The following is a 27,399-nucleotide window of genomic DNA, read 5'->3' as shown; positions in this document are numbered from 1 at the left end:
GAAAAAAATAAACTTACACTGTGCTTGTTTAAAAAACGTCATATTCTTGTAAATCGATTAATATATCCCTTTCTTCATAAAAAAATTTCCTCTATTACTACTTACGTCTGAGGTTTTATGAAAAAATTTAAATGTAAACTAAGAAATGAGTATAATAAGTAATAACAATAAAACAAGAGTTTATAACATGGGAATTAAAAAGAGAAAAGGAATTATAATTCTCATCTTTTTAAACTTTCTTCCTTTTTTTCGCATTTGAAGCTATATTTCATGATATTTAATATTTTACATGTAATTTACATGTTAACGTGATAATACGTTAACATGTAATAATACGTGAACGTATTGCAATGTTTTTACAATTATTTAAAATAGTGTAGCACACTCTTTCCCAAATATTGCATACCTGATATACAACGAATATTTTTATAAAAGAATAACAATAGAAACGGATAGTATAAATATAAAAATGGGAAAAAGTGTGTACATTGGACAGTATATTCTTATACGAATATCTTAATAATATTTACAATTTACCACTTTATACATGTCTAAGATTCAAGCTCCCAATGGTTCCTTATGGAGTTGTATTATTTCATGACACAGAAGCGAATCACCCTATAATCTTTTCAAGAAAATCTCCTTTATCTATGTGTAGAGTTTATAAATTGTAGAGTAATAAAATTATTTAGAATGTATGATAAAAAGTAACTTAAGGGTAATTGGCTTACCTTTTAAGATAAAAATCAGGAATTATATGTAAGATATTAACAGCTAAATTATGAAACTAGAATAAATAGTTTTCTCCTTTTTTGTTGCGTGTCCTGCTGTATTTATATATTCACTGTGTGTCATGAATTTAGAGAACATAGTTCCCTATACGTCCTTTCTTGAAACGCAGAAGACAATATCGCGGTTTTAATCTGCGTCTTCTCAGTTTTCGAATTTTCGCTAGAATGCAGTCGCGCGCGCACTTTCGCGCAAGTACGATTTGGGAAGAGTAAATTAGGGCAATTTACTAAATGCTAATGACAATGTTCCGTAACGTCTACGATCACTGACTTCTTCCAGCCGAATAGGAAGTAACCGACGGCGGCACCAAATACCACGGCGCAGCATAGCCAGACATTGTAAGTCATGAAGATTAGCATCAAAAAGTAAGACAGGACGATCTGTATGATGTGTAGAAACGTTTGAAACAAATGCATCCAGGACATCATAGTTGGCCTGCACAGATTAATACAGCTCGTTATGTCCAAATTCACTTAAATCATTTATTTGTAGCATACCACATAAAACCACATTAGTATCAAATACAAAGCGAAAAACGGATACTTTTCATGCAGTTTATTTATATTATTGTAATATCAAAATTATTATATTAAAATTATTAATTAATATAGATCATGTATTCATATATTGACATATATATTTGGTGAATCATATAATTTCCAATAATATATAACGGATAACAAACTTTTTTTCTAAATGACTCAATTTTATTAATAATAGATTAGGTACTTTTTTGTTATTTAACTAAAGAATAGGGTCATTTAGAATCAATTAAGGATTGAGTTGTTTAATAAATATTTATTACATGCACTAGAATTTATTTGTAATAAATTTAATATATGAATACGCACACACACATAGAACCTAGTTGTTAACCCTAGTTGTTAAAATAAAGGAATACATAACACCAAGCGTATAAAAATTATAATAAGGCAATTATGTTGAAAATATCTTCGACAAATAGTATTTTTTAATTATGCCTAAAAGAGCATAAGAGAATATATCACGCATGCATTTTAATAATATCAGAATTACTTAACGAAACACTGATAAACAATTGCTGCTATTTACAAGCTGGATCATGTTAATTAATAACGCTATCATTAATAGACAAAGCATAATTCTGAAAGAAAATCTCAGTGTTTCGTAAGATTTACTTACGGTTGTTTGTGAATTACTTCGCCAACCATACTAAAAAAGCGATTCAACGATTAGATTTACAATATAAGCTACGCATGTCATTTATATACTTGATCCTGCAAAAAATATTGCTTCTTGGTTTTTGGAACATATTCATTATAATACGCTCGTATGATGTCTATTAAATTAAAATATCAAAACCTCTACCACTCTTCGGAATTCCTTACAGATTATTGACATAATAAAATGATATCAATGAATAATCTTATGCGAGCAAAAACAACGAGAAGCAATGGTTTTCGCAGGATCACTCATCGGAAGAATTAGAGAGCTTACTGAACGACCCGGTTGTCCTCGGCCACTACATTCTTCTCACTGGGCACCGTGACGCTCCTGTATTGCAGGGCATTGTACGTCTTCCAGAACAGATACTCCCGGTAATATTTTAAGCCCTCGTAGAGCGCGGCCATGATAGCGATACCAATCATCGAGCCGATGAGACCGCCTATCGTCGCGATCTTCCAATTTTCGAACAGCACTAACTCACAGAATCCGGTGTGGAATGTCATCTGAAAATCACGTAGAGCAGATTGTGCGTTAACGGCGCCGTGTTTTGAACGACCGGATCATACGTACCGACATACCGTGCATGCTCATCCCGCTGCATGCATCGTCCGTCGAGGCCTCGACACCGTGGACCATGCTACCGTGGCCCATGCTGCCGTGGTCCATGCCTCCATGGTCCATGCTTCCGTGGTTCATACTCCCATGGTCCATACTGCCATGATTCATGCTTCCATGGTCCATACCATGATGAGCCATGTGCATACCATGGGGCGCGTTTTCCGTACTGTTCATATGGTGGTCGTGAGACACCTGGAATAAGGAAGGCTTCTTAATTCGGCGTTCCCTGAACTGTTGTACACATTCGAGAGACATGTATATTATAATAGTAATAATTTCTGTATCATCTTTCAGTATCATAGGGACGGAAGCACGACGGAGACTTCAAAAATTTCAAAATTAATCGCCTTTTTTAAAGATATATAAAAACTCGTTTGTTTTGTATGAGTTGATTTCTCATTCTGCATGTAGAACTCTATTTAAGTAATTATTTCATTCTCATATGTAGTATGATATCAGTGATTGATTCAGGTAAGAGAAAAAATATACGATTTATAAAAATTTTCCGAGATTTACACACGTTGTTACAGTTCTAACAAGATAACTAAAAAAGTACAGAATTTTTTTTCAAGAGTTTACACTAAAAGAATTGATTATTTCAATGATTCAAATAAAATTACATCGAAACGCACAAATTTTTGTTGAATTGCGATAAAGAAATCGATGTGCGATACGCGACTTGCGTGATGATACGCCTGAAATTGCGATATAACGACAGAATTTAATCCACGTACTCTGAGACGTGCGATTACGCGCGCGTGATTTAATATTGAAATATTATCACGCTTAAAGTGCAGGCGTTAAAGTTTTCTGTAATGCGATGCTAAAAGTATCTCGAATGGGTTGAAGTCGAAGACAACACAAAAGAGCTTAAGCAATCATTTGAAGAGCTGCAATTAATCGAAATTATAGCAGCTTAACAGTTACTTGAAATTATATCTCAAGGTCAGTATTACTATATTATTATTCCTTCAATGACTTACACAAATTTTGTTATGCATAATAAAGTACAAATAATAAGGAGAAAAACGATAAAAAATGTTTTTTCGAAGACCAATGATAGATTCGAATTGATTTAGTTATAAATATCTTTTATAAAATAAGTTTTTTTTCCTTAGCGTTTGAAATTCAATATCTTTACAGGTTTGCTTTTTATTTTTATACATCTGCAACATCCTGAATTGTCTATTATTATCCGGATAAGACAGCCGTTCTTCGATTAAAACTTCAAAGTAAAAATGAATACTTTGTTTATTCTCTTTGCTCCAAAAGAAATTATAAATTTGCACAATGCCTATACAACAAGAGGAATATAACAATGTAAGAAATAAAAAATTGTTCATGTTATTTTTTCGAACGTGCCTAATTTAAGCGATTAAATTCAAGCATGTTTTGCAAAAATGTGTCCATCGCATATCGCAAAACGTGTATTTATATACTGTTGAGATAAGACATTTCTCCACTTTACTACCGTTTATACTAAAGGAAAATTAATATATAGAGTTCGCAATCTTAATTCTTATTCTAAATCTTGTCTTAATGTGAGATAAAGCTCTCGAAGTTAACAACATAAGCTTATAAGAGAATGTAGATAGCAAAACCGTAGAAAGCAAAATCATATTTCATATTCAAATAGACTTTACTTGAATACATCGGATATTTTTTAAAAGAAACGCACCAATCTGCCATTAAATTAAAATTAACATTCGCGAGCTCTGGGGAGGCATATTAAAGACAGAATAAAAGTCTAAAATTTAGAAAAACCGAGCGAAGATAAATGTCATAACAAAAAATGTCGACGGACGTCAATAAAAGTCGATAGCATTGGCAATACAGCGAATTATGATGTTAAGTAAATAATAAATAAATAAATAAATAAAGATATATTAATAAATATTCGATAACATCGATAACAAGCGTATATAAGACACATATCTCGATGCTCCGGGATCTTATCGATCGACTCCGCACGATACGTGTTCAAAAGAATCACTGCAATGCTGTGTATTTATAAACAAACCAGTGACTGTGAGCTCGAATTACAACGATAAAGTGCGCCGATAAAGAATGAAAAATAAATGATAATCGAGAAAGACGATAAATCGCAAAAAAATTTTGAGCGAGTAATCTAATAATCTATAATTAATAGTAATCTAACAATAATTCGTAACGTCACCTGCATTTCCGCCGTCGTGAACACATTTATAAGGGTCAATGTTGCACGCGTGTAGCAACAAGATCGAGACTTCGTCCGAAGAACAGCCAAGTCGACGTTTGTGTCGCATTGTGCCCGTTTGTCGTGGAAAAAATAAGCAACAGATAAAGATACCTCGGTGAACGCGTTTAAATGCGCATTCACTGGACGCGTGTTACCCAGCTCGCACAAGCACTATTGTTCCAATTTTTTCAACGGAATGAAACACGGCGATGGAACGTACGAGGACTTGAATATCGACTTGCTATCGTTACGAGTGCTCTCCTCGTATCATTAATTTTTCCGCTGGCTATCTCATCCAGGTAGCGCCGCAGCTATCTCGGTCTAAGATTGCATAACACATGTCGGATGTATGTAGGACTGTAGGATCATGCTATCGATAGTTTTCGAGTAGTTAGGATTGCTCAACTCTCGCGGGACATCTCGCTAAACGTCTCGTAACGAAACCCGAGGGCTCAATTAAAAAGCGAAGCTGTAAACGAAGTAGCCGTTAAAAACAGAACGTCAAAAACAGAACGTTTCGGTTGATGAAAACGACTCATCATTACTTATCTAGCAGCGATTCAACCGCAGAAACCGCGATTAAAACCCATGATTACGAGGAACACTTGGGGGGAAAAAAAACACAGGATGTTCTGCCGATCCGGAAGACACAGCAGGAAAAAGTAACAACGATAAAGTCTTTGTGTTTCGGTAAAAATATGTTTGCGAACAAAGTCAGCAATTAGAATATGTTTCCGAACAAAGCGTGAGCAATTAGCATAGATATGTAGTACGTTTTAGGTTTGTATGTGTAATCTCAAGAGTATGCATTTTTTGGAATTCTCTGAATTTAAATTCGATTTCCCATTTGCAAGAATTTAAATTGACATAGTTACTTAAGGCGGTAATCGACTACGATATTCAGTCGTATACGAAATATTATATTTTAAAGACACCTTTTAATACAGACATTTTATCAACTTATTGTTAGAATCGAACTTTAAAAATGTAAAAAAAAAAATAATAATATTATTTTCAAGTTATACATGATAGAAAATAAAGATTTTCGAGAATGTAATTTTAAGAGTATAAAAAACTATAAAACGCGAGTTTTTATTTAATTTCAAACTATACTATTTTTTTTAATGGATTTATAATTTCGGAGTTAATTGCAGGGATATTTAATATTGAAAATTGGAAACTTGACGAATGACGACCTTCTCCGATGTTTTCGTTAAAATCGATTGCAAATTGTTCAAAGACGAATAAAAGAGAAAAATTTCCGACTGGAACTCAACTTTCAAACTTTGGCTAAAACTTATATAGTTAAAAGAAAAAATTTGGAGCTGAAATCGAAAATCGAATCTTTGAGCTTTATTGTTCTATAGTTATCGAATATGGAGATACTCGAGATAAAATTTTGTACGAGAATACCATTGGTGATTTCATGACAAAATGACGTCAATACGCGACCGACAATCTGTCGTGCTGCAGGGAATTTCTTATATCGAAATACCGGAAAATCCTGAAGGAAAATGGGCATTATAATATCGCCGGAAGCAAGGCAAGAATTCTAATCTTATCGATCAGTTAGCGCAAATTGTTCGCACGATGAGATCGTGACGTTCGAGTTAATGGACCGGATAAATTCTCGTGAGAGATCCAACTGTGAAAGTAATATGAAAGTACTAGAAGTTGCTGCGTCGCGGCAATGTGCGATAGAATCTCATTGCAATGAACTCAAATTTTTTAAATGAACTGATTACGTTTTCTTTGACTTAAATGTGAAGTTTCTTTCCTTTTTATAAGAAATCGACATAAAATATTTTTATAAATAAAATTCAGAGTTAAAGTTAATTCAAAATTAATAAAAAAGATATACTAAAAATTAGATAAAGAATATTTCTATAATGTATTAGTTGTTTACGTCTCTGAAACTCAATTAATGAAAAGCACCTCACCTTTAAACGTTTATAATTATTTAAAACGTAAAAATCATTGAGTATATACCTTAACGGGAAATATCAATCAGTCAAAGACCTTGCAGGTGAAAGGAAGTGCGGAGAACCCGACATATACTATATGTAAGAATTCTGTTGCTGAGAAGTTTCGTTACATTAAAATCGCACATAATATATCGTGCATGCAGGCATGCGTGTGAAGCTATATCAGGTCTCATTACAGCGAACATTTCTACGCGTGTTCCTTTAATGGCATCCATTCTGCTAAGAACAGTAAGAACTCAATTCTCAACATACGCGGTTTTGCAACTGCCGAGTACTTTTGTAATACACGTGGCTTATCTCCATTTAAATATATTATCTAAAAACTTAGCGTTTTGCAATCCCGATTTTCAAATAGTACAAAAATTACACGGCACGGAATAAAATAATATATAGAAATTGGAATCTAAGGGCAACGCGTCTCCAAACTTCTGACTGGAGCAGCAACAATGACTTTGAAAACTTTTTCGTTTTCAGATATTTCGTTGCTAGGACATTTTTTCTTTTATGACAGAAACTTGAGATCTGATCGTAAGTTCTCGTTTCCCAGGAAAAGCCAAAGCAGACTTTATTCGACTTTGCGAAAAATTCGTATAAGATCCTTAATATTATTCGAAGACGACCTAGGCGTGAACCCCCATAATCTCGAGGAAAAGAGTTTGAACATCGGTGGGATTAATTACGTAATATCGTGATGTAAGACGTGCGCGCGTATTTGAATAAAAAAACGCAACATGTGCTCGTTGAAATTGATCTTCGCGCTGTCTCGCCAATTCGCCATTCTGCATATCGTCAGATAATGTAAATTCTCCCGACCGAGGGTTGACGATATTGGCCACAATTGGATCAATGACGGTGAATCACGATCAATTAGCTTGTCGTCGTGGGGTGTGGAGCAGAGGCGGCAGATAAATATCCGTTACGGAATTTCGCGTTGCACGCGCGATTATCCGCGACCGACCCGGCGGCGGCGGCGGCGCGGCGACAGGTATCCGCTTTCACCGTCGCCGTGGTGAGCGAAAGGGAAACGCTCCCCGTATTCTCCACCTCCGCTCGCGCACGATTTAGGCGAAATGCGCTGTAACGACGAAAAATTAGAGCGAACGCCCCTGTTATAAGGTAACGTTCTCTTCTCCGTCAGCCGGAGCCGTCTCTCTGGCAGGATCGTAACATATGTTGCGCCGTGCGAAGCGACTTTACGTCTGCGATACGAGGAAATGCGGCGGCGGGGGAAAGACGTCGAGAGGAGAGAGAAAGAGACTCGACGGTGATGATCATAACGATGCATCCGCGTCGGGAAAACCTGTTTCACGGCCGACCGCTGCGATTGAGTAATTCGTGGAGGATTACTCGCTTCTTTCTGAATTGCGTTGCGGCTAGATAGAGAGAGAGTGTTCGGTTAAAGTTGTAGACTAATAGCCGACGCTCTAGGTGTACACGAGAATCCTCAGGATCGTAATTTAAGAATACGGAGAATTTTCACCGGAGAAATTTTTCTTTGAATTTTTCTTCAGCGTCCATGGATGTCTTCGGGATGTGAGAACTGGTCGAAAGCTTCGTTTGCCGAGCCGGAGTGGAAGGTTATCCGAAATCGCTTTACTTACGCGATACGCACACCCCTGATGAGAGTAGAGGCAAAGGCGCTCTCCCTGAAGCGCGTCGGTCAGAGGAAATAGGGGAAATAAGGACGCGCGACCGAGCGGAGACGGCCTGGTAATTCATCACTTCCCCTGCAAATTGATCAGCGGGGAAACTGACACTCGACGAAATAAACGGCACGCGAGAAATTTGTCTGAGGATACGCGATACGGTTTCGCGCAGCAAGGGTCGCGAGGAATCGTCGCTTACCACACATTATTTAAATCGCGAAGATAAGACCGCACGTCGCACGAGGGGGAAACGAGTCGCTAATACTTTTTATTTTTAACGGGAAAAATAGAAAGCGGAAAATACGCGGAGTTTTTCAAGGGATACATCTGGACCGTCGGAAAGTCTCGCTTACCTTTGCGGAGGTTATGTCACGGTGAACGACGATCACCGAAATCGGGTCGAGCGACGATGGCGGAATGAGGTGTAGACTCTTGTTAACGCGACTTCTCAGTCTCGTTCTTTCTCTTCGTACATACGTCGTCCGAGCACAATCAAACAATCACTCCCGACTCTCTCGAGTCCATTAGCGAACTGTGCGACTTTCACGTGAAGCTTGCCACCATCCGTCGCCGCGGAGCGCGGAGGCGCGGAGTGCCGCGGAGCAACGCGCGTACCAAGAGCTGCTTTCGATTTGTGAGTAACCGCACGAACACGTGAGACACGTACTGGCCGTGCGATGGCAGTCCGCTTGCGGCGGCGATATAATATACAGATATTATTTTATATGTTATTATGTATCAGAGAGAAGCCTGAAGAGAGAGGCCATCTCGATCTTTTTCGTGGGACCGTCGAAAGCGACGAAAGCCCCTGTACACTATCGTCAGTACATCCATTTTCGAAATTGGTACTACGTAGCCACGTTCATTTTCCGACACTGCCGATAAAACATTATTTTGGTGCGCGTCCGTGCTACATCTGCGAATGTAGAATATTGGAGAATCATAGCTGATTTCATTCATGAATCACGTGTCCCACGATGGATTTCGAATCGCAAGTAATTTCAAAACGCATAAATCATATTTCTATCGCCCCGCGATTAATGTCCAAAGGTGAATCTTGCACATGAAGAATTATCATGAATGTATCTCAAATACCGGAGGATGTTCATCGTAGCGCGTCAAATCATCGTGTTCGGAGTTATACGATTGCATCTGTGATTGCACGACTTTAATATCATAATTCATAATTATTCGTTTTTTCGCGGGTTCGGGATTTCGATAAGAGCGCAGAAAGTACGGAAAGTGCAAGACGCGTTTACCGCGAGCGCGCGGCGTGCTCGCGCATGCGCGCTAGGTTAGTCGCGTTTCGCGTTCGAATTCCGTAGCGCAGTCGAAAGTGTCGAAACCGGGAGCGGATCCACTGAAAGGTTTCTCGCCGCGATTCATTCGTCCTCGGATCTTGGATTTCGCTCGCGATGTCGATCAGACCGTTGTGGCCCGACTTGCGGCCGCGGGCGACCGACCCGCTGTGGTTCAACGCCGATAGACCCTGTGACGACGAGAGCGAGGTCGCCGCTCTCGAAGCCGAGCACCAGGCCTGGGTAAGTGCGTGAACGATCGAGCGCGGCTCTCGCCCGTAACGCGTCTTACATTTCCTCTGCGTTTATTCCAGCGGGATCATGTGCGGGTGCAGGGCTACGAGCACATTCCGATCGGCAAGACGGTGAGCGACGTAAGTTAACCTAACCTAAAACCTCATCGACCAGTATCCATCGCGCAACTGTATTATTTGGTTATTTGGCCGTTTCATGGTTATCGACGCGGTTAATTTCTCTCGATATTTCCTGTCAAAGATACGCGAGCTTATTTCTCGCCTCTCGACACGCAAGTGCATTTTGGCCATTCGGTAAAGGTGCGGCTTGATTGTCGGAGTCGATTGTTAAATTGGAGTCGATTGCCGATTGTCGGTTTAACGCAGGTGTCTCGTAATTTTTAAGCAGAATGATAAATAGAAGATAAATTGATATATATTATGTAGCGAGAGAGATTAGTGCTAAGATCTTCCTTTTTATTTAATTTTAAGCATTATACGATCACATAATTGGCATAATACAACATAATGTCATTTGTTTGGTAAGTAAGCAGCAAAAAAAAAAAATCAGAATACTTGAATAAATATATAAAATACGAATTGATTCCTAAATCTTGTTTGTGAATGTGATAATCAAGATCTTAAATTATCTTGCAAATTCTGGAAATTTGTAATATTATAGAAATAGCTTCTTAATATTTAATAAATAAAAATCCTGTATAGAGAGAGATAAGTGATTTCGAGATGCAAGTTTTGAATAAGTAAAAAATTAAATAGATAAAAAGATTAGGTATATTTAAAATTTTAAACGGTTCACAAATAGCAATATAAAAATCATATCCTGTCAAATGGCGCCATCATTTTTTTTTTGGGTTAGATCCCTCAGATGAGGGAAATTAAGTGCCTGCGCAATCATTCGTCTTTAAGGGGATCCTGCAGCCGTACGCTTTACCGACATTATCGTTTTTAGATGGATCTTTTAATTGGCTCTATAGAATTGCAAAAATCTTTCACAGAATTTTAGTCCGCACAAAAATCTAAGGTAACAAACACGATTTTATATCAAAAACACCAAAAAATTAAAAATATTACTTATTTGGGCACATACCGCTGTCACCTGATGATAATATTTATTTAAAACAAAAATTCTGCAGTTGATACATAATGTTTATCACTCTCCCTTGGGAAAACATGTAGGAATAATATCGTGCAAGTAGAAATAAGATTCAATGCGTACAAAAAAGATCCATCGAAAATCGAAAGTTTATTTTAGTAATGCTGGCAAATACGGATGCAGAATGACAAGAAGAGCAGCAACAGTAGTTGCCACTGCAGGATCCCCTTAATGTGGTTACTATATGTGCTCACTTTCTTTACCATCAGTCGGAAACTGGACACTGTCATCGTCATCGGTATGGTAGTCTACTAATTAAGAGTAAATTTCGAACTGTTTAACGAAATTGTGGAGACACATTGCCGAGACATATCCGGTGTCAATTAATACCTTTCAATTATTCTTACATTCCTAGATCGAACGCATCGCATTTAGATATTCGTGCACGAATGGCTGTGTTTAAGTTCATATTTTTATTTATCAATATTGTACATACGTAATATTATAAATATTTTTATTAATTAATATTGTATATAATTTGTGTTATTTGTTTTTTAGTCTTATGTTTAATCTGTCGCACATCTATCGAACACTTGGAATATTAAACTGTTAGGCACAGCTCTGTGGTCACACACAGCTCTGTAGTCACACACAGCTCTGTGATTCGCGAATATCTAGATTTGACACGTTCGACATGAGGAAATGCCTAAACCGGAACTGAAACGGATTAATGATACTTAATATACAATATTAATTACAACTTTCTCTCGGGCGCATGAAAAATCTAGTTCAGAGGATCGGAGGGGGAGGAAGAGGAAGAGGAGGAGGAGGAGGGCGAGGGCGAAGAGGAGGACGAGTCGGATACCCACGAGGAAGAGGAGGAGGAGCTCGACGAGATCGACATGGAAGTCAGTTATTCTCATCATCCGCAGAGGTCTAGTCCGACGGACACGGTGACCGCTCCCGTATCCATCCGGATGGTCAACGCATCGAATTTAACTCGTTATTCTTAATCTCTACGTATTCGATTCGAATGTACATACTTGTGATCACGAGTTTCGTATAATTTAACTATTTAGCGAAGTAATAATTATATATATATATATCGTTCTAATACTGATAATAGTTTATAAATTTATTGGAAGTTTTATAGATGATATCGATGGTATTAATGTGTGAATGATTAAAGGTCTATCTATTCTCTATGTGTGAATGATTAAAGGTCTATCCATTCTTTATGTGTGAATGATTAAAGGTCTATCCCTAACTTTCTCTTCCTCTTTCTCCGTTTTGACGACAGTAAAGTGTCGCTTTTTTCAAATCCGATTTTTTCATCGCGATTCCGTCGTTCGACGAGCAGTCAGTATTCCGAGATCGAAATTTCGTCGTTCTCTCGCTCGCGCTTACGCTTAGGTCAAGAACCCGACTGACGACGGCCGTAAGCCGACGTCGACTCTAAGCGGTGCAAATTCCATCGTGACGGATGGAAATTGCACGATCAGCGAATTCGACGGCGCGAGGCGTCGCAGGCGGTCCTCCTCGCGGACCGAAGAGCCTCCGCTCTTCCAGGCTGGAAACAGTCGACGGAGTATATAACTCGCGGACAGTAATGTCTTCATTCCTAGCGTCGAGAGCCTCTTCCGAAGAGAAGAGCGACTCGCGCTGCGTCCGGAGCGGTCGAACAAAAGCGTCCGTCCTTTTCCCTTGCCTTTACGGTCCCGTCTCGCTCTCTCTCTCTTCTTCTCTTTCCATGGAACGGGCTGGCGAAGTTGGTACTGCCTCGCTCGCTCTCTTTCTCTCCTTTTCGCGAAGGGCCGTGGAATCGCGTCGTGCTCGACCGGGACACTCTCAGTACGCTCCCCGTGTACCCACCTATACTAGGTGTAAGTACACGCGAGAATGTATTATATGCCTTTATACAAGGTGTCCCGAAATGTGCGCTTAAAGGCGTTGCAGCGATAGAGTGAAAGAAATGAGTGAAAATTGAGTAACGATATCGCGGCCGTGATTTTTCAATCCCGGTAGCAGTCTTCTTTTCAACACAGAGGTGTTTTAGCTACGTCTAATCGTAAGCCATGTTTAAACAGTCGTACGGTGATGTTAATTACCCTTCCTCGTTCACGCTAGAGAAAAAGCACAGTCATAGCGTCAATGACTCGATGAATTGTCCGAGTATATTTTACGTTTAGCCAAACTCTAGATGCTTACGGTACAACGATACTATTTGGAATAAGAAATCACGCGGACGCTTTCGTTACTTAATTTTTCACGGTCTTTCTCGTATTTTTAGGCTCCAGTGCGAACATTCATGTACATGTCTTACGTATATGCTTTTATATACAACTAGTTTTATATATGTGTGCATAGTTTTTTACATATATATGCATGTGTATACGTATACACAACGCGCCAGCTCTCCCGGCGTGTAACTGAAGTAAAGCCAGGTTGGTGCCCCCGCTAGGGTGAACGAACGGGTACGCTCAGGCAAAAGCGAACCCGTGTGCCTCCTCCTCCACCGCCATCACCACCTCCTCCTCCTCTAGCAACAACGTTCTCCTCCTCCTTCTCCTCCCCGGAGATCGGACGAAGATCGTCACTGTGGATTCTTGCGAGGCGAAAAATGCAAAAATCGGCTGCTCGCCGAATAGGAATTTCGTCGTGGAGTCGTGATCCGCGGCGCAATCAAACGCGCATCATTCGTTAGCATATTAAATCGTTTGAGCTGTGCGATATCGATCTACTACGTTCGGCGTGCTCGTGCCAACGCGCGATAAAGTCTCGCGCCGGTAATTCAGATAATTCAGCGTGATCGCATCGCTTCGATACGCATTTCTATGTATCCTAAACATAGTGCAATCAAAGTTGATTGCTTTGCTTAATAGACTTGTTTATTATTACTTATTCTTGTGTTCGCATTGTCTTAGATAATGAAGAAAATCGTCGATATAGTGAGAAATGATTAATGCCGATCAAATTAAATAACTTATTAGAAAGAGCGCACTGATCGATTGGATGTATACCTATCTTCAACATTTGCACACTAATAACCTACTCTATCCTAAAATACCGTGCCCTAAATTCTTATAAATATGTCAAAATCTTTTTGCTATCTAATACTGTTCTATTCTGTTTCTAGCAATCTTGCAATTGATTTTTAGTGCGGTTTAAATAATTTCGTGGATTTAATTATATTATAGTACGCGATTTCGATTCCTATTGTATATCTCTGATAATAATAGTGCTTAATTATTAGCGCTTGTAAATTCTTTGGAATTCGAAAACAACCAGAAAAGTTGTAAAAATATTTTCCAAATGTGATGGAAGACTATTGTAATCTCGTTCTCATCGATCGGAAATATTTTTTTCTTGGTCAGAATTTACGGTCTCTTGAAAATTAAAATAGCTCTTGATCATTTCGAGAGCTATTTGAATGTTCGTGATAAGATAACGAAATAATTATTTCAAATATTTATTTTTCAATATTTATTTATAATATCATAATAAATAGAGATTTTATTAAAATATGGAAATTCACGAATTTGCAAGTTGAGTAAAAGTTGATAGCAAGACAGATTTTTTTCTGTTTCGTTTTAGTTTATCTGATTGAAATCTGAATTTGTAGTATAGAAATAGTATTCGCAAAAATCTATTGATATTTAGTAAAACAACTATATTATGTAGCTAAATATAAATATGTTTTTGAAATAGATTTACATTTGATCTCTTTTGGAAGTACAGCGTACTTTTGTAACAGCAAAAAGCAACAATGTTTTAAGTTGCTTTGGTAAATAATATTTAATTTATTTTATCATTCGTGATTTTTTAGAATTTAATTGCTGAGAATCTATCATCGCTTCTGGTATCAAAGGAATACTTCAACAATATTTACGCATATTGAAATATCTCTCGCTGTTTAAATTTATGTTCTCGACGAGAAGATAGAGAACCACAAATTCTTTCTCGCTACGCTCAGGATTAGAATTCTGTAATTTGCCTCGGACGATATTACGTTTCCAAAGACAGTTACGCACGCACAAAGTGTCTAAGCGTTCAGAATACGCGCATAAATCCCGAGATTTATGAATCACGAGTTTCGCGGATGGTAATACCGTCTGGATTTATGAATTAATACCGGTCATATTAGACACATAAATCTTGGCGTTTAGGCAGGCGGAATCGTCTGCGTAGAATTATCCGATTGCCTCACGATTCCTGGGCAATTCGTCGGTAGATTATGGCGTGCTGTTTTTCGAGCAGACTTTTTAAGCTCCTTTTTCTTTTTCTAATCTCTCAATGCCTTCGCAACCTTTGTTTAATGTAAGATTTTGTTTTCGGATTGATGTACAAAGAAGTATACAAGTATATTTATCGATCAGAAAATTAATAGACGAAACAGAACTTGCGTGTAAGTCGTTAATCGATCGATATGGTTAACTGATTTGTCTAAATCTCTAAATTACAAATACGAAAATATTTCGGAATAAAATATTTTATGAGCAGGGAGGCTCTTTGAAGGCTCTTTACGAAGATAATGATCAAGCACACTCAGGAATGGTTCTACAAATTTTGCGCTGATTTAATAACAGTTGGTAATAATTAATGAGAGTCATTAGTCTATACGCGTATTTGTTTATCAGCTGAGGTCGATTGATTATCTCGCCTCCCGGCGAAACACGCGCGTCTGAAACTTAGGGACGCTATTTGAAGTGCACGTGGGAAGAGAGGGTTTCTCGATGGTTGCTACGTGATTCACTGCGCTAATGTCAACTTGACCTACTGGCCTACATGCAGGTCGATCCGAGTTCTTTATCCAAGGTCTTCGGGCGATACCCTTCTTTGCATTCGCTGCTCTCGAGTTTCTCTGACAGGAAAGCGAAGCGGCGCATGGGGAAAAAGAGATCGCTGACAATTAATATAACTTGAAAAATAAAGTCGCGTTATTTTTTTATTTTAATTGTCACCGCATCGCTGAAGATGGCAGAGCCGAAACGTCCGATGTATAATTATGTATCTTATTAATAATTAAGTTGAGATAATATATTAACGCACTGTTACCCACGTTATACTCTCAATCCTTTTTATTTATTAATTTCATTATCGAGAGTCTTTAGTTATTTATCCATTTATAAAAAAATCAAGTACTGATCTCTGCTGTGGTTTCTTAATATACCAAGTCTTAATATTATCTTATTAAAAGTTGTTTTGTAAACCTTTTATAAAAGCGTTTTTTAATTCTGTCGTAATTACATACGTAGTTTTGAACATTTTTTCTTGCTGCAATACTTCTTATTGCTTTAAGTTTAACATTGCAAATACAGACACTTGCATTTTTTACAAGGCGCATTACGATACTTATTGCGTTGTGGGCATAATAAATATCCTGTACAAATTTGGTCTTTCGAACGTTCTTTGTGCAAGAGGAAAAAAACTCGTAAAACCAGACGGCCATTTACACGATGAAGTTCGATCGTTGATTTATCGCGCCACGTGAAAATCAATCGCCACGCTGGACCGATTTCTCTCTTGTAGAACGGCGGTTACACCGGCCTCGGGGGGGGGGGGGGGCAAACCTCTCGACCGCTAATGCCGAGTTAAGCGCCCTAACCTGCCTCAAAAGATGCTGCGCGACGTATAAGAGATAATAAATCCTGGTCGGAATTCTCGCGACGGCGACGTTGGCAGCGACGAGGATGCTGTTCGCCGAAGGCGCGAGAGAGCAAGGGAACGAGGGGCCGAGGGGCTGAGGATAAACTGCGTTTATTAAGTTTTGAGTGATATCTTACAAAAGAAGCATATATACAGATGATGTTGCGTGGTAGACGCGCACACGATAAACGTTCTCCATTGAAAACTGAAAATAGTAGAAATATCAGTTTAAAAAAGACGCCGGGAAAATTATGATTTGGAAAACATTGCAATCATTTCGCATAACGCGATATGTGAGATAACTTCCTCCGCGATGCCATCGGCGAGAAGACGTCGCGGAAGATGGAAGAAAGTTGGAAGGGCGGGGAAGAAGAAACGGAACGACGGAGAGAAGGGCGGATGACCCAGGATGAGAGAAGAGGAGGAGGAGTCCCGAGAGAGAAAGAGAGAGGGAAGGGAAGGAGAAGGCGTGTGCAACGACGGTGGAGAAAAGAATGGGGAGAATCGATCTCTTGAGAAATGAAGGAGGATGCTGCGCACAAGCGGGGGAGCAGGAGAGAGAAAGATGATGAATGCGAGGACAACATCGATTCTGCATCGAAGAAGTAAGAAGAGAAAGGAAGAAAGTCATGCGGGACGATCGGAAAGCGAGTATGTACATCGAATTGGATAACTGCGGCTGATTTCGAGTCAGATGAGGAACTTGAAAGCGCGTAACAGTGTTTCAATGAAGCGGCCGGCGATTACGTAAGCTCGCGGTGAAGAAAGTATAGGAAAAAGTAAGTAGACGGTCGTGAGTGAAAAGAGAAAAACGCGAGCGAACAGCGCGAGAGAGAAAGGGAACAGCGAAATGGAGAGATCGGAGCGCGGCAGCGTGCACAGTGGCGAATTCGTACGGGGCATTTCTTTTGCTTAACATTTTATACGTTTTGGATATTATAATCCTGTAATAAAAAAAATAAAAAATTTATATATTTTTGACAATCGGTGAGACATATGCGACACGTTTGCGTAGCTGAGCTTAACCTCGATGCCGTTAAGCCGTTAATGATCATAGTTTTTAAACGATAGTATATCCCAGCGAGATATATTTTCATCGCGTTTTTCAAATTTTCTGTTACAGGAATTTTTTGGCTTCGTTCTAGCCGGCATGACCGTCGACGACACGACGCGTCGATACTGCGTATATGGGGTGGCGTTTTCGATAATCTTAAATCGAAATATATCTCTGAGAGGGAAAGAAAGAGAGAGAAAGAGAGAGACGGATTCGCCGTCTCGTGCGCGGCGGCGACAGCGGCGGCGGCGGCGGCGGCGCACGAGAAACGAGAGCGGCATACCCTGTCGCGGGCGCACGACGGAGAGCGCCGATTGGTCGGCGTGCGCGCGACGGAAGGCGCGAGCGGCGCGAGCAGGAAGAGCGAGAAGACTGAAGACCGGCGAGGAGACTCCGGACTCCGGGGCTGTTCGACCGTTCAGTCGGACGCGCGATTACAGGCACGCGAGACGTGCGCACGGACTGCACTCGCTCGTTCCACTCCGTAAAACGTTCGGGAGTATATACGTTTTGTTAACCACGGTGACCACGTGCCGCACGGCGCGCGGAGAGAAAGAGACGCGGAGCGCGAGCTCGCGAGCGTCGAAGACACCGACGGGACCGGCCGGCCGCGGCGCCGCCCGTCCATCTTCACGGACGTCGATCTTTTCGTGATCCTTCCCCCCCGCCCCCCTCGCGAGACGATAGTCCCCGGCGTGTGTCGCGCGTGGCCCTTCGCCCTCGGCAGTGGACGTTAACAACCGGCGCACAGATCGTACCACCGGCCCCGGAGTAAAGAGAAGAAGTGTGTGGGTGCATTTGTCACGGTTTCTCGTGGTGACTTGAAGTGAGTTGCGATTCGGGAGAGGGCTTCGCCTTCCGTCGTTTCCCCGTAACGTTGCGTGCGTGCTATCGTTCGTCGGAGCGGAAGGAGGACCGGAGTTTCCGAAGCGGAGCATCGTCCAGATGTCACCGGCGCGTCGTCGAACGGTGAGTGAAACATTCAAGTGTTTTTTTTATCTTTCGTATCGAGAAAATTAGGACGGAAAAGGGACATGGCGACTCTCTCGTCGAGTCGCCGATTCGCGCGGTCTCCCTTTTCTTCCCCCTCGCGTGCGCGCGAGCGGAGGATAGTGGATAGTGTTACCGGGAGGTGTGTGGATCGCGGCATCGCACTCGCGTCGCCCCCACCCGTGGAGAGCGACGGCGGAGGAGAGGGAGGAAGGCGGTGTTGGGTTTCGTCTCTTACTTATGGTTTTCGCGGTAACTCAAAAATTGCCGTCGTTATAACCGAGAACGGGCCGAAAAGCCGCGAGCGCGCGCGCGCCGCGCCGCGCCCGCGCCGTTTGCGCTTTTAGGCGAAACCGGTGAAATCGGGGCGAAGAGAGGGATCGTTGACCCTCGCGGATCCAGACCGACTAGGACGTCGGCGTGGCGTCGAAAGTTTTGGCCGAAAGTCGCAGAAAAAGCAAGCGTCGACCCGATTTTTTGGCGCCGCTCCTCGCGAGCGCGAGCGAGAGTCGCCCGCGATGGCGTTTTCCCGTGATTAATTTCGATTTCGAATATCCCTCCGCGATATTTTATCTCGCAGTTGTTTACCCGCGCCCGTGCCGGCCGCGATCGATATCATTAAAAAGTCGTATATATGTACATATTTTAATTTTGGCAGAGCCAAAGTGTATCGTACCGCTACAAATTCTATATCGATACGAATGTAACACATATTTGAATAAGACGATATCCTACAAAATTTCGAACAATCTCTCGGAATATCTGTTTTCCGTAAGTTGTCTCACTATTAACGTATCAACCCTTTGCGGTCTTATGTCGAGCTGCATTCGACACAGTGCTTTGCGGTAATCTTTTGCTGATATTATAGGCCAGTCAATTTACGGTTTTAAATCGAATTTGAATTCGGAAGCTTAATTTATGTGCCATTTACTAATGAATGGCACATAAATTAAGCTTCTGAATTCAAATTCGATTTAAGCCTCAAATAATCCGTAACTTGACTGGTCTAGGAGTTCTCTAAGCATTCGAACTAATGATGAGTAAACTCTCTTTCTTCGTGATTACCATAATTTCTTAATTAATTAAAATTCTTCGATTTATATTAAAACTGTTGAATAGATTAAATCTCGAAGACGAAATATTTTATTTTCTTATACATTTATACAAGTTATATTTAAATTTATATTTAAAAAATAATTTGAAAACCGCAAAGGTTAAATCTGTAGCGCCGTAGTTGTTAACTTATATTCGATGCTTCTCTTTCATCACAATATTTTTTTATATCTTGTCAGTATTTTTTCGCCATTAACATTGCCGTTCACGGTCTCGGAAATCCATTTAACGCGCGTACGAGCGACTTCTTGTTTTCCGTGATTTACTATCCTTTTTTTTCCCATTTACGACGCGCTTGGGACAGCTGTCGTTTAACAACTCGCGTGATTAGCCGCGCTTCGCTTTGTAACGGCGTTAGCTTTAATCATCCGAGCGTGCGCCCGCGAGTTATCGCGAAGCGGGAGAAAGTCGTCGGAGGAGCCGAAATTAAAGTCGATATTCCGCGTCCAGTACATCGCCGCGAGCTCGCATGGCTGAGTGCTCTAAATGCACGCCGTCGCGGCCGCGTATTTACGGAGCACCGCGGAAATCATAACTTGTAGAACACGCGTGTGCTGTGCATCGCGGCGCGCGCGGTGTATCGCGGAGAAAGTCCCTCTCGGCGCGGCTGATCGTATAGCAGGTATAGCTATACGCCTCTCGCGAAAAATTATACGAGCGCTCCCTTGTCGCTCTCGTCAAGTTCACGCGAAGGCGCATCGGACGTAATCTCAAATCTGAACGCGACTTTTTTTCCACGGTGGTTGAGAGAGACGCGCTATATGCTGATTAACATATAAATTAGTTACGACGAAATCGCTATTGTGAGAAAAGATGATTGTCGAGGAAATGTTTGTTAGAGAAGAGATAGTCGTCGAATATACATTTTGTAGGAGCTGTCCCTAAGGTTTTTGCGGAAATTTCGAGCGCACACGCTTTTTCGTACATCACGCCGATATCGAAAAGTTTATTTTTTTTATAGAAAAATATCATATATATATGTATATATACTATATAAACTTATAACTTAATATGACTTAAGACATCGTAAAAATTCGGCGATAAGAACGAAACGGCCTGTCAACACCTTATCGCTCGGCTGACATTCCGGCCGTGGTTTCTTTTTCACATTCGCATTCCACTCTTTTTTTCTAAACATTACGAAAATGTAACGTGACGGGACGTTATGTCGCGTTTCGCAAATAACCTAATGAGTGAGAGAGGTATAGTAGAGAAAGGGGAGGGGGAATAGAGAGAGGGAAAAAGAGAGTGGGCGAGAGGGGATGAAGAGGAGAAAAAGGCTCGAGTTCGAAAAAAAGGAGCACGTGGGGCGAGGGCGAGACTTTTCCGCTTTGCTGCGGATGAAAGGTGCCGCGATTGCAGGGAGGACTGTCGCGCCATTGTTGGGTCCAGGGTACGCGATAGAGAGCGAGCGAGCGGGTAATGCCGTACTCGCTGTTTGCGCCGGCCCTGCGGGGTCTCTGACCGCCCGTCCGCGCCTCTCAACTCGACTCCGCTTGTTGTCCACGCTGCCGCGGCCTACCTATGGCTCGTACGCGGCTCAAGTCGGGTCCTTCTCTCCTTTCCTCTCCCGGTTTTCGACTTTCCACACGCGAGCCCGTATGTGCGGTCGTTTAAAGGAACAAAAAAAATCGATGGGCGCGGGGGAAAAGAGAGCGACGATAGCTCATCGCGCTCAACGGAGATGTTCAGCCTTTGTAAGCCTAAAACCCCTAATATCTTCCCCGCTGACGACGTATACGCGAAATTTGTCTCGAACACTACGATTGATAGTCATTGGACAGCGCGAGATTATCGCCGATCAGATTATCCGTATTCAGTATTACGATTAAAAATCCCGTGGCGGCATTCTTGCGGATTGCACTGCGAAATGCCCCGTAATGCTTTCTTTTGCGCCGGTCTTATGCAACGGAGTTGCATCTGCTTCGATGACCGGAGTTGCACCTACTTTCTAGATACATGTACGTTTATTTTTTTTTAACGGCAGAGATAGAAAATACGTTTCTATCGTGATGAAATCTTGGAAGTTCCGAGGAAAGACCATCACCGAGTATTACACGAGTCGAGCGTGAAATAAAATTTTTAAATGCAGCGAATCACTTTTTTATCGAAACTTTCTCTCGGAAATTCTACTCGTTATCGCGATATTTAATATGTCAAATAATATTTTTTGTACTTAACATACAGACAAATTAATAGCATCTAATCTCAATGCATATAGAAAGACATACAAGAGAGAGACATTCGATAGTACATCACTGCATCACATATTATACCACACAAGGAATCTCGTATAACTAGGATTAATTATATCTTTGCAGCATTGGTGACGAAAATATAAAGCAAAATTAATTAATATTATACAAGATTATTACAAAAAATAGTGCATATATAAAAAAGGCTTAAGAGATATTTCAACTCCAAATTTGTAAATATTACTTTAAATCTACATATACATATAAACTTTTATTTACATTTTTGAAGTTGGAGTATTTTTTATAAACATTGTTTTTTTTGCACAAATAGTTTTCAAATATCTTGTATGTGCGAGTGTATAGAGTATCAGTTTTTTACCGATTGCGATCATCATTCTTAATTAAATAACACAAGATTATATATACAGTTAATTTCATGGGCAGAACATTTCATTGATTTACGAAGTACACCAGTTGCTTCTATTCCTACAAAGCGAAACCGTTAGCAATAGTAGCGAAACTATTAATTCCGCGTGTCGGATAGTATAGTCTTCCGCGCACCCCATAATTTTAGAAAATTACCAATTAGTAGTGCAAGCGCGTTATATTCTTCGGCATCGATACATAATCAGTTTGCATGCTTCCTTTTTGCATAAACAATCGGTGAGTTGCGTGCACGTGCACGTCATTGATTACCAGGACTATAGCCGACCATGTAGTGGGCTTTTCTACTTGTCTGATAATTCGCGCCACTTACTACTAGTCGACCTATACTGTTGTGTAGGTGCGGACGACGGGCGTGGGTAGACTTTCCCGATATAAGAACGTCCTGACCGACAAAACTTGAGAGGCTTAACAATCTCGTCATTGATTTAATACAGTAATACTGAGTCAAATGTTGTCCTCGGTATTTCGCAAACCCGGGATATCAAGATCATTATAGACGTGCTCTTATTTATTATATTATTTAATATAATTTATTGTTTCTTGTATCATCTATCTACATAATATAAGAAAGTAGAAATAAAATTACAAAAAGAAAATTTTTTTGCGAAATAGAATAAATATATACATATAATATGTATACTGGAAAGATAATTATGTAATATATAATTTTCATTGAAAGAAATCTTTTCGACAGGTATAAAAATAGCAATTCGCAATTTATTGTTATATATTTATTTGATATGTTTATATATTGTATATTTTGTGTACTTCCTTGAGAGATGTCCCATCGCAGTACCTTAATAATGTATTCAGAGAATTAGCTGGAGTCGCGAGTCGCGATAACCGATAATGTAACGATGACTACTAGGGAATGAAATAATCGCGCGAAATCTCGGAGTCACGGGTTTTCTCATCGCGAGCAAAAAGCGCACCTTACGGACACCCGGTATTTTGCGGTGTACGCGCGCACGTGCACCGCGGCGCGCGGCCCCCGTGTACGTGAACGAACGCACACGACGTCGGAGCCAGTGAACCGAGCATTATAGTGCCCTGCAAGAAACGCCGGCTTGGTGCATTGACCGCGGTTGACCACACGTCATCGAATGAATGACGTCACGCGGGCTTCGCTGCACGAAAGCGACGTCACGGTCGGATGCATCCGCGAAGACGCGTACTTTTCGAAAATCTCAAGTCTCGCGAAGCTGCCTTTTTTTCTCTGCCCGTCGCAGAGAACTTCTGCGCTCTGCGCAACGCTCATTATCCTTTAACAGTCCACTGTGTCGTGTTTTTGCTACATCTTTTTTCGCTACATGAAATTTATGCACTTCCTTGAGGCGTTTTTGCAAATTATTTCGCGTTATATAAACAGGATATCCCATAATCACCATGCGATACTTTACTAGCGTATTCCAGAGATTAATTAAGATAGAAAATCCTCATATGAAGTCGTTGAGATTTATACAATAGGTAGCTTCAAATCACAAACAATCAAAGCTGACCATCAACTATTACGTAGAATTTACGTGGCCAAGTCCGTAACTGATAATTTGCTACTAATCTGTTATTTGTTATCAATTTGCACATTTCAGGTGATGTTAATCTTTATCGCTCAGCTGATTTTATTTTCTCCCTCTTATGTGCGGATATTAGGTATACTATATATAAGCTGATACGAAACTTGAACTGTCATATCCAAATTACACAATAATCTTTTCTTAAATAAAACTTTTCAATTAATTGAATTTATATGGTATAATACGAAATGTACGATAATAACAATAATTTGTTGATCGAAATAGTGAGCTCTCTTCTACTTTGACAAAAGAAAAGAGACGAAATATATTTGTCGATGTAAATTCGTTTGTACTTGCGATGCCGTCTATATTCATTGTCACAAATTCGTTCATTCGTATTCGTTCGTGCTCTTTGGTCCGGATCTAATTTTACGAGATGTCCATTGTTGAGTTTCCAAGTATCTGTGTACGCGAAAATGCGACTTAGGACAACCGAACGAAAACTTATAGAGTCGCTTAATGCGACTTTGAATCCTCATTTTTCCCCGCTGCGTAAGCCCCGATTTATCATGGTCGACCGCGGGCTATCCGCGAAGCATGAATAGTTAACGAATGTGCGTAGGAGGACTCCGTGAAATTTCCCTACGACGAGGTCAGCCCGCGCGATGCGCTAACCTGTGCGAGAGCATAATAGCACGGTTATACATAGAGCTCAGTGGTGCCCGGCTGTATCTAACTGCCTACCTTCGCGAGAACGGCCGGCATGAGGAGTTCGTTCCCTCGGACGAGTAAATCAAGTCGCTGGGTCCGCGAGGAGCTGCGAATGCCTCGCGCTCGACAGGGACCGGACGCGCCAAGAATGGATCGATCTTTTTGCAAGATGCCCGTTCCATTCTTGCGCTCGTTCGATCAACACGTTTGTCGTTTTGACGCTGCAAAAAACGAACGCTGCATTTTCGATTATCAAATCGTCCGGGGAAATAACGACCAACTTTAGGCAGATAATTATTGCCTGTTCGCGTCATGTCGTTCGGCTGTTTGCCGTAAACGCCATCAGCAGACGTTCGCTCGTGAACGGTCGGGTCGAGTGCGGGGCTTCGGTTATAAACGATTGCATCGGCCGGCGCGGCGCGCAAAGAGCGGGCTACGAGCTGCGAGAAAGTATCCGGCAACTTTCTCCGGTGGGTTTAGTTTGCACCACGGGTCACCAGGCACGGACATTAAGAACGAACGAACGTTCGCTTACATCGCGATGCAAGCATGAGAGAGTAGCGCAGGTTCTGACCAGCGTTGCACCGCGGGGGAAATTCGAAGTATCCTCTTCTCGACTTCCAATTTTTCCCTATGTCCTCCTACGATGATTTTAACCTTTCCGCGCCCAACGAGATATACGCGTGTCTCGCGAAAATTATACTGTAAACAAGCGTTTTGCGCGTGAAACATTTACAAATAAAATCTATAAAAATTTTATGAAAGGCATTAATTAAAGAAATAGAAAGTACGGGAGTGAATAAAGTTCCTTATTAAAAAAGACGCGACGCGGAAGGCTGAAATTGAGCTGCGACATCGAAGATATTATTTGTCAGTAAAAGTATAATTGTTATCATATTGTAACAATTTCGTAATTAATTAGATTAATAGTCATAATTTGTGTATAATTTTACAATATTTTAACATTTATCTATAAAACAATTCTACTACGTATTGTTCTACTTTTTTATTATACGAATATGAATTAAAGTTATAAAATAAAAATTGAATAACTTGAACGCGCACACGCGAAAGTGAAGATAATGGATATTGGAAGTGAACGTGATAAATTACGTCTGCATACTTTTTTTACGCGAAGAAAGTATTTAGCAATATAGGTATATGAAATGTTGGGTAAGCTATATGAAAAATGTATTTTCCTTCGTCTTATTTATCCAGGTGACTCGAACAGACTTCTAACTATTAATCACGTACATGAGGAATGTATAAGTATTCGATCGAATCCCTGAGGTGTTTACAATTCATCTTTCTTCTAAGGTCGTGCGCATCGTTATGTATATGCGAGGCAAGTCGTTATATATATACAAGGCAAGGATAACGCGAACCGAAAGGTTTTGCCTTCTCCCTCGTGCGCATGGCACGCATACAGTCACTCTGTCTCTCCGTTTTTTTTCCCCGCCGTGTATTGCCGTGTACCAGCAGGGTTAGGCAATCGATACTAGAAGTCCCGGACTTTTAACATTGGCCCGATTGCTGGCCAGTGGCCCCGCGTGCGAATGTCACACTTTTCTGACTCACCGAAATCCCGCGGTGTTAATAACCAAAATGATGCCGTTGCCTGACACTGGCCCACTATCCGTACGTTAACACCAAACCAGGTAGGTCGCGGGCTCGACGTCTCTCGAAAAGTGAGAGAACTCGACGCTTTCGGCTTTCGGTTTTCGGAAGGCGAAAAGTGAGAGTGCGCGACTCTTTCGGTTCTCGTCCCTCGCTTCTTTTTTCTCGCACGAGTCGTCCGGCCGCCGCTAACGTTTGCTCAAGATCATGTAATCGATCCTGTCGCTAATCGGCTGTGCACCGGCCCGAAGAACGTTCGACTTCAGTGAAATGTAATTTAATGTCCTACGGCAGTGTTGTGTTCGAACTTTCCCGATAATGGTTCGTGAGATAAATTCGCTAAAATACTTCATTGATAGGACTTAAATAGTATTTCGATGTTTTTTTATGCCGTATTATAAACGAGGATCTGATATTTTTATTATGGAAAGAGGACCGGTTTTCTCTTCACATTAAAATATATATGTAATTCGATTTATTTATTCGAAAAAAGAGAAACGAAGTAAATACAAGTATTTTATATTCTATTTCTCCTAATTTGAAAGTAAATTTTTATTGTGCTATTGTTTATTCATAAATAAATAAATATATATATATATATACTTCTATTACGTGTCATAGAATAAAAATAAAAAGGCGTAAATTGGTTTTTATTAATGCTTTCATTTAGACGAAGTATTCATAATCTATATATATCTATATGGAAAAATTTGCAACATTCGTAAATGCAGAAATATCAGCCAGAATTCGCAACATTGTTCTGTTTTAAGAATTATCAAGTAATTTCCGGTTATGTTGTAATCAGCAAAATGACAAAATTGTATGTATATTTTTGCGAAATACTCGGAAAATATGAGGCACGCATTGCCGATGTAAGCGTAAAGTGGACGAGTTTAAATTACGAACATATACATTTACGTTTAGTAAATAACGACAAATTTGCAGTATACACTTCATACATATGCGCACGCTGGTTTATTGCGCAGTTGCCGCAGTTGAAAA

At 40.4% G+C, this 27,399-nt stretch overlaps 3 protein-coding genes across 5 annotated transcripts in view; 2 read left to right on the top strand and 1 right to left on the bottom strand.

The window, feature by feature from the left end:
- Nucleotides 1-40: 40 nt before the first annotated feature.
- Nucleotides 41-9,068, bottom strand: LOC112458574 (high affinity copper uptake protein 1). Of its 2 annotated transcripts, XM_025022268.1 has the most exons (5): nt 8,819-9,064; nt 2,569-2,808; nt 2,269-2,501; nt 1,954-1,983; nt 172-1,227 (listed from the first exon to the last, which is right to left on the bottom strand). In XM_025022268.1, exons 2-5 carry the CDS (start codon nt 2,788-2,790, stop codon nt 1,026-1,028), a joined length of 687 nt encoding a protein of 228 aa, XP_024878036.1. In that variant the 5' UTR covers nt 2,791-2,808; nt 8,819-9,064; the 3' UTR covers nt 172-1,025. The 2 variants fall into 2 exon arrangements, with proteins under 2 accessions (XP_024878037.1, XP_024878036.1); XM_025022269.1 differs by lacking the exon at nt 1,954-1,983 and having other exon boundaries at nt 41-1,227; nt 8,819-9,068.
- Nucleotides 9,069-9,775: 707 nt separating this feature from the next.
- Nucleotides 9,776-12,348, top strand: LOC112458606 (anaphase-promoting complex subunit 15-like). Of its 2 annotated transcripts, none has more exons than XM_025022339.1 (3): nt 9,776-10,006; nt 10,078-10,128; nt 11,899-12,348. In XM_025022339.1, the coding sequence occupies exons 1-3, from the start codon at nt 9,881-9,883 to the stop codon at nt 12,121-12,123; spliced, it is 402 nt and encodes a 133-aa protein (XP_024878107.1). In that variant the 5' UTR covers nt 9,776-9,880; the 3' UTR covers nt 12,124-12,348. The 2 variants fall into 2 exon arrangements, with proteins under 2 accessions (XP_024878107.1, XP_024878105.1); XM_025022337.1 differs by having other exon boundaries at nt 10,078-10,137.
- Nucleotides 12,349-18,435: 6,087 nt separating this feature from the next.
- The window catches only part of LOC112458587 (ecdysone-induced protein 74EF), a 187,510-nt gene continuing 178,546 nt past the window's right edge, over nt 18,436-27,399 (top strand). Inside the window, exon 1 of the mRNA XM_025022297.1 lies at nt 18,436-18,779. The gene's annotated coding sequence lies outside the window, so the exon portion shown is untranslated. The remainder of the gene's footprint in view (nt 18,780-27,399) is intronic.

The sequence above is a fragment of the Temnothorax curvispinosus genome, unplaced genomic scaffold (assembly GCF_003070985.1).
Source record: "Temnothorax curvispinosus isolate PA1 unplaced genomic scaffold, ASM307098v1 QBEX01009010.1, whole genome shotgun sequence".
Lineage (NCBI taxonomy): Eukaryota > Metazoa > Arthropoda > Insecta > Hymenoptera > Formicidae > Temnothorax > Temnothorax curvispinosus.
This window is presented reverse-complemented; position numbering and strand designations above follow the sequence as displayed.

Excerpts from the sequence above, each read along its gene's own strand:
- LOC112458606 (XM_025022337.1), top strand. The coding sequence starts at position 9,881 with ATGTCGATCAGACCGTTGTGGCCCGACTTGCGGCCGCGGGCGACCGAC. Across the intron at positions 10,007-10,077 it reads AAGCCGAGCACCAGGCCTGG|CGGGATCATGTGCGGGTGCA; the intron begins GTAAGTGCGTGA and ends CGTTTATTCCAG. Across the intron at positions 10,138-11,898 it reads TCGGCAAGACGGTGAGCGAC|TTCAGAGGATCGGAGGGGGA; the intron begins GTAAGTTAACCT and ends TGAAAAATCTAG.
- LOC112458574 (XM_025022268.1), bottom strand. The coding sequence starts at position 2,790 with ATGAACAGTACGGAAAACGCGCCCCATGGTATGCACATGGCTCATCAT. Across the intron at positions 2,502-2,568 it reads TGAGCATGCACGGTATGTCG|ATGACATTCCACACCGGATT; the intron begins GTACGTATGATC and ends CGTGATTTTCAG. Across the intron at positions 1,984-2,268 it reads GAGGACAACCGGGTCGTTCA|TATGGTTGGCGAAGTAATTC; the intron begins GTAAGCTCTCTA and ends TCGCTTTTTTAG.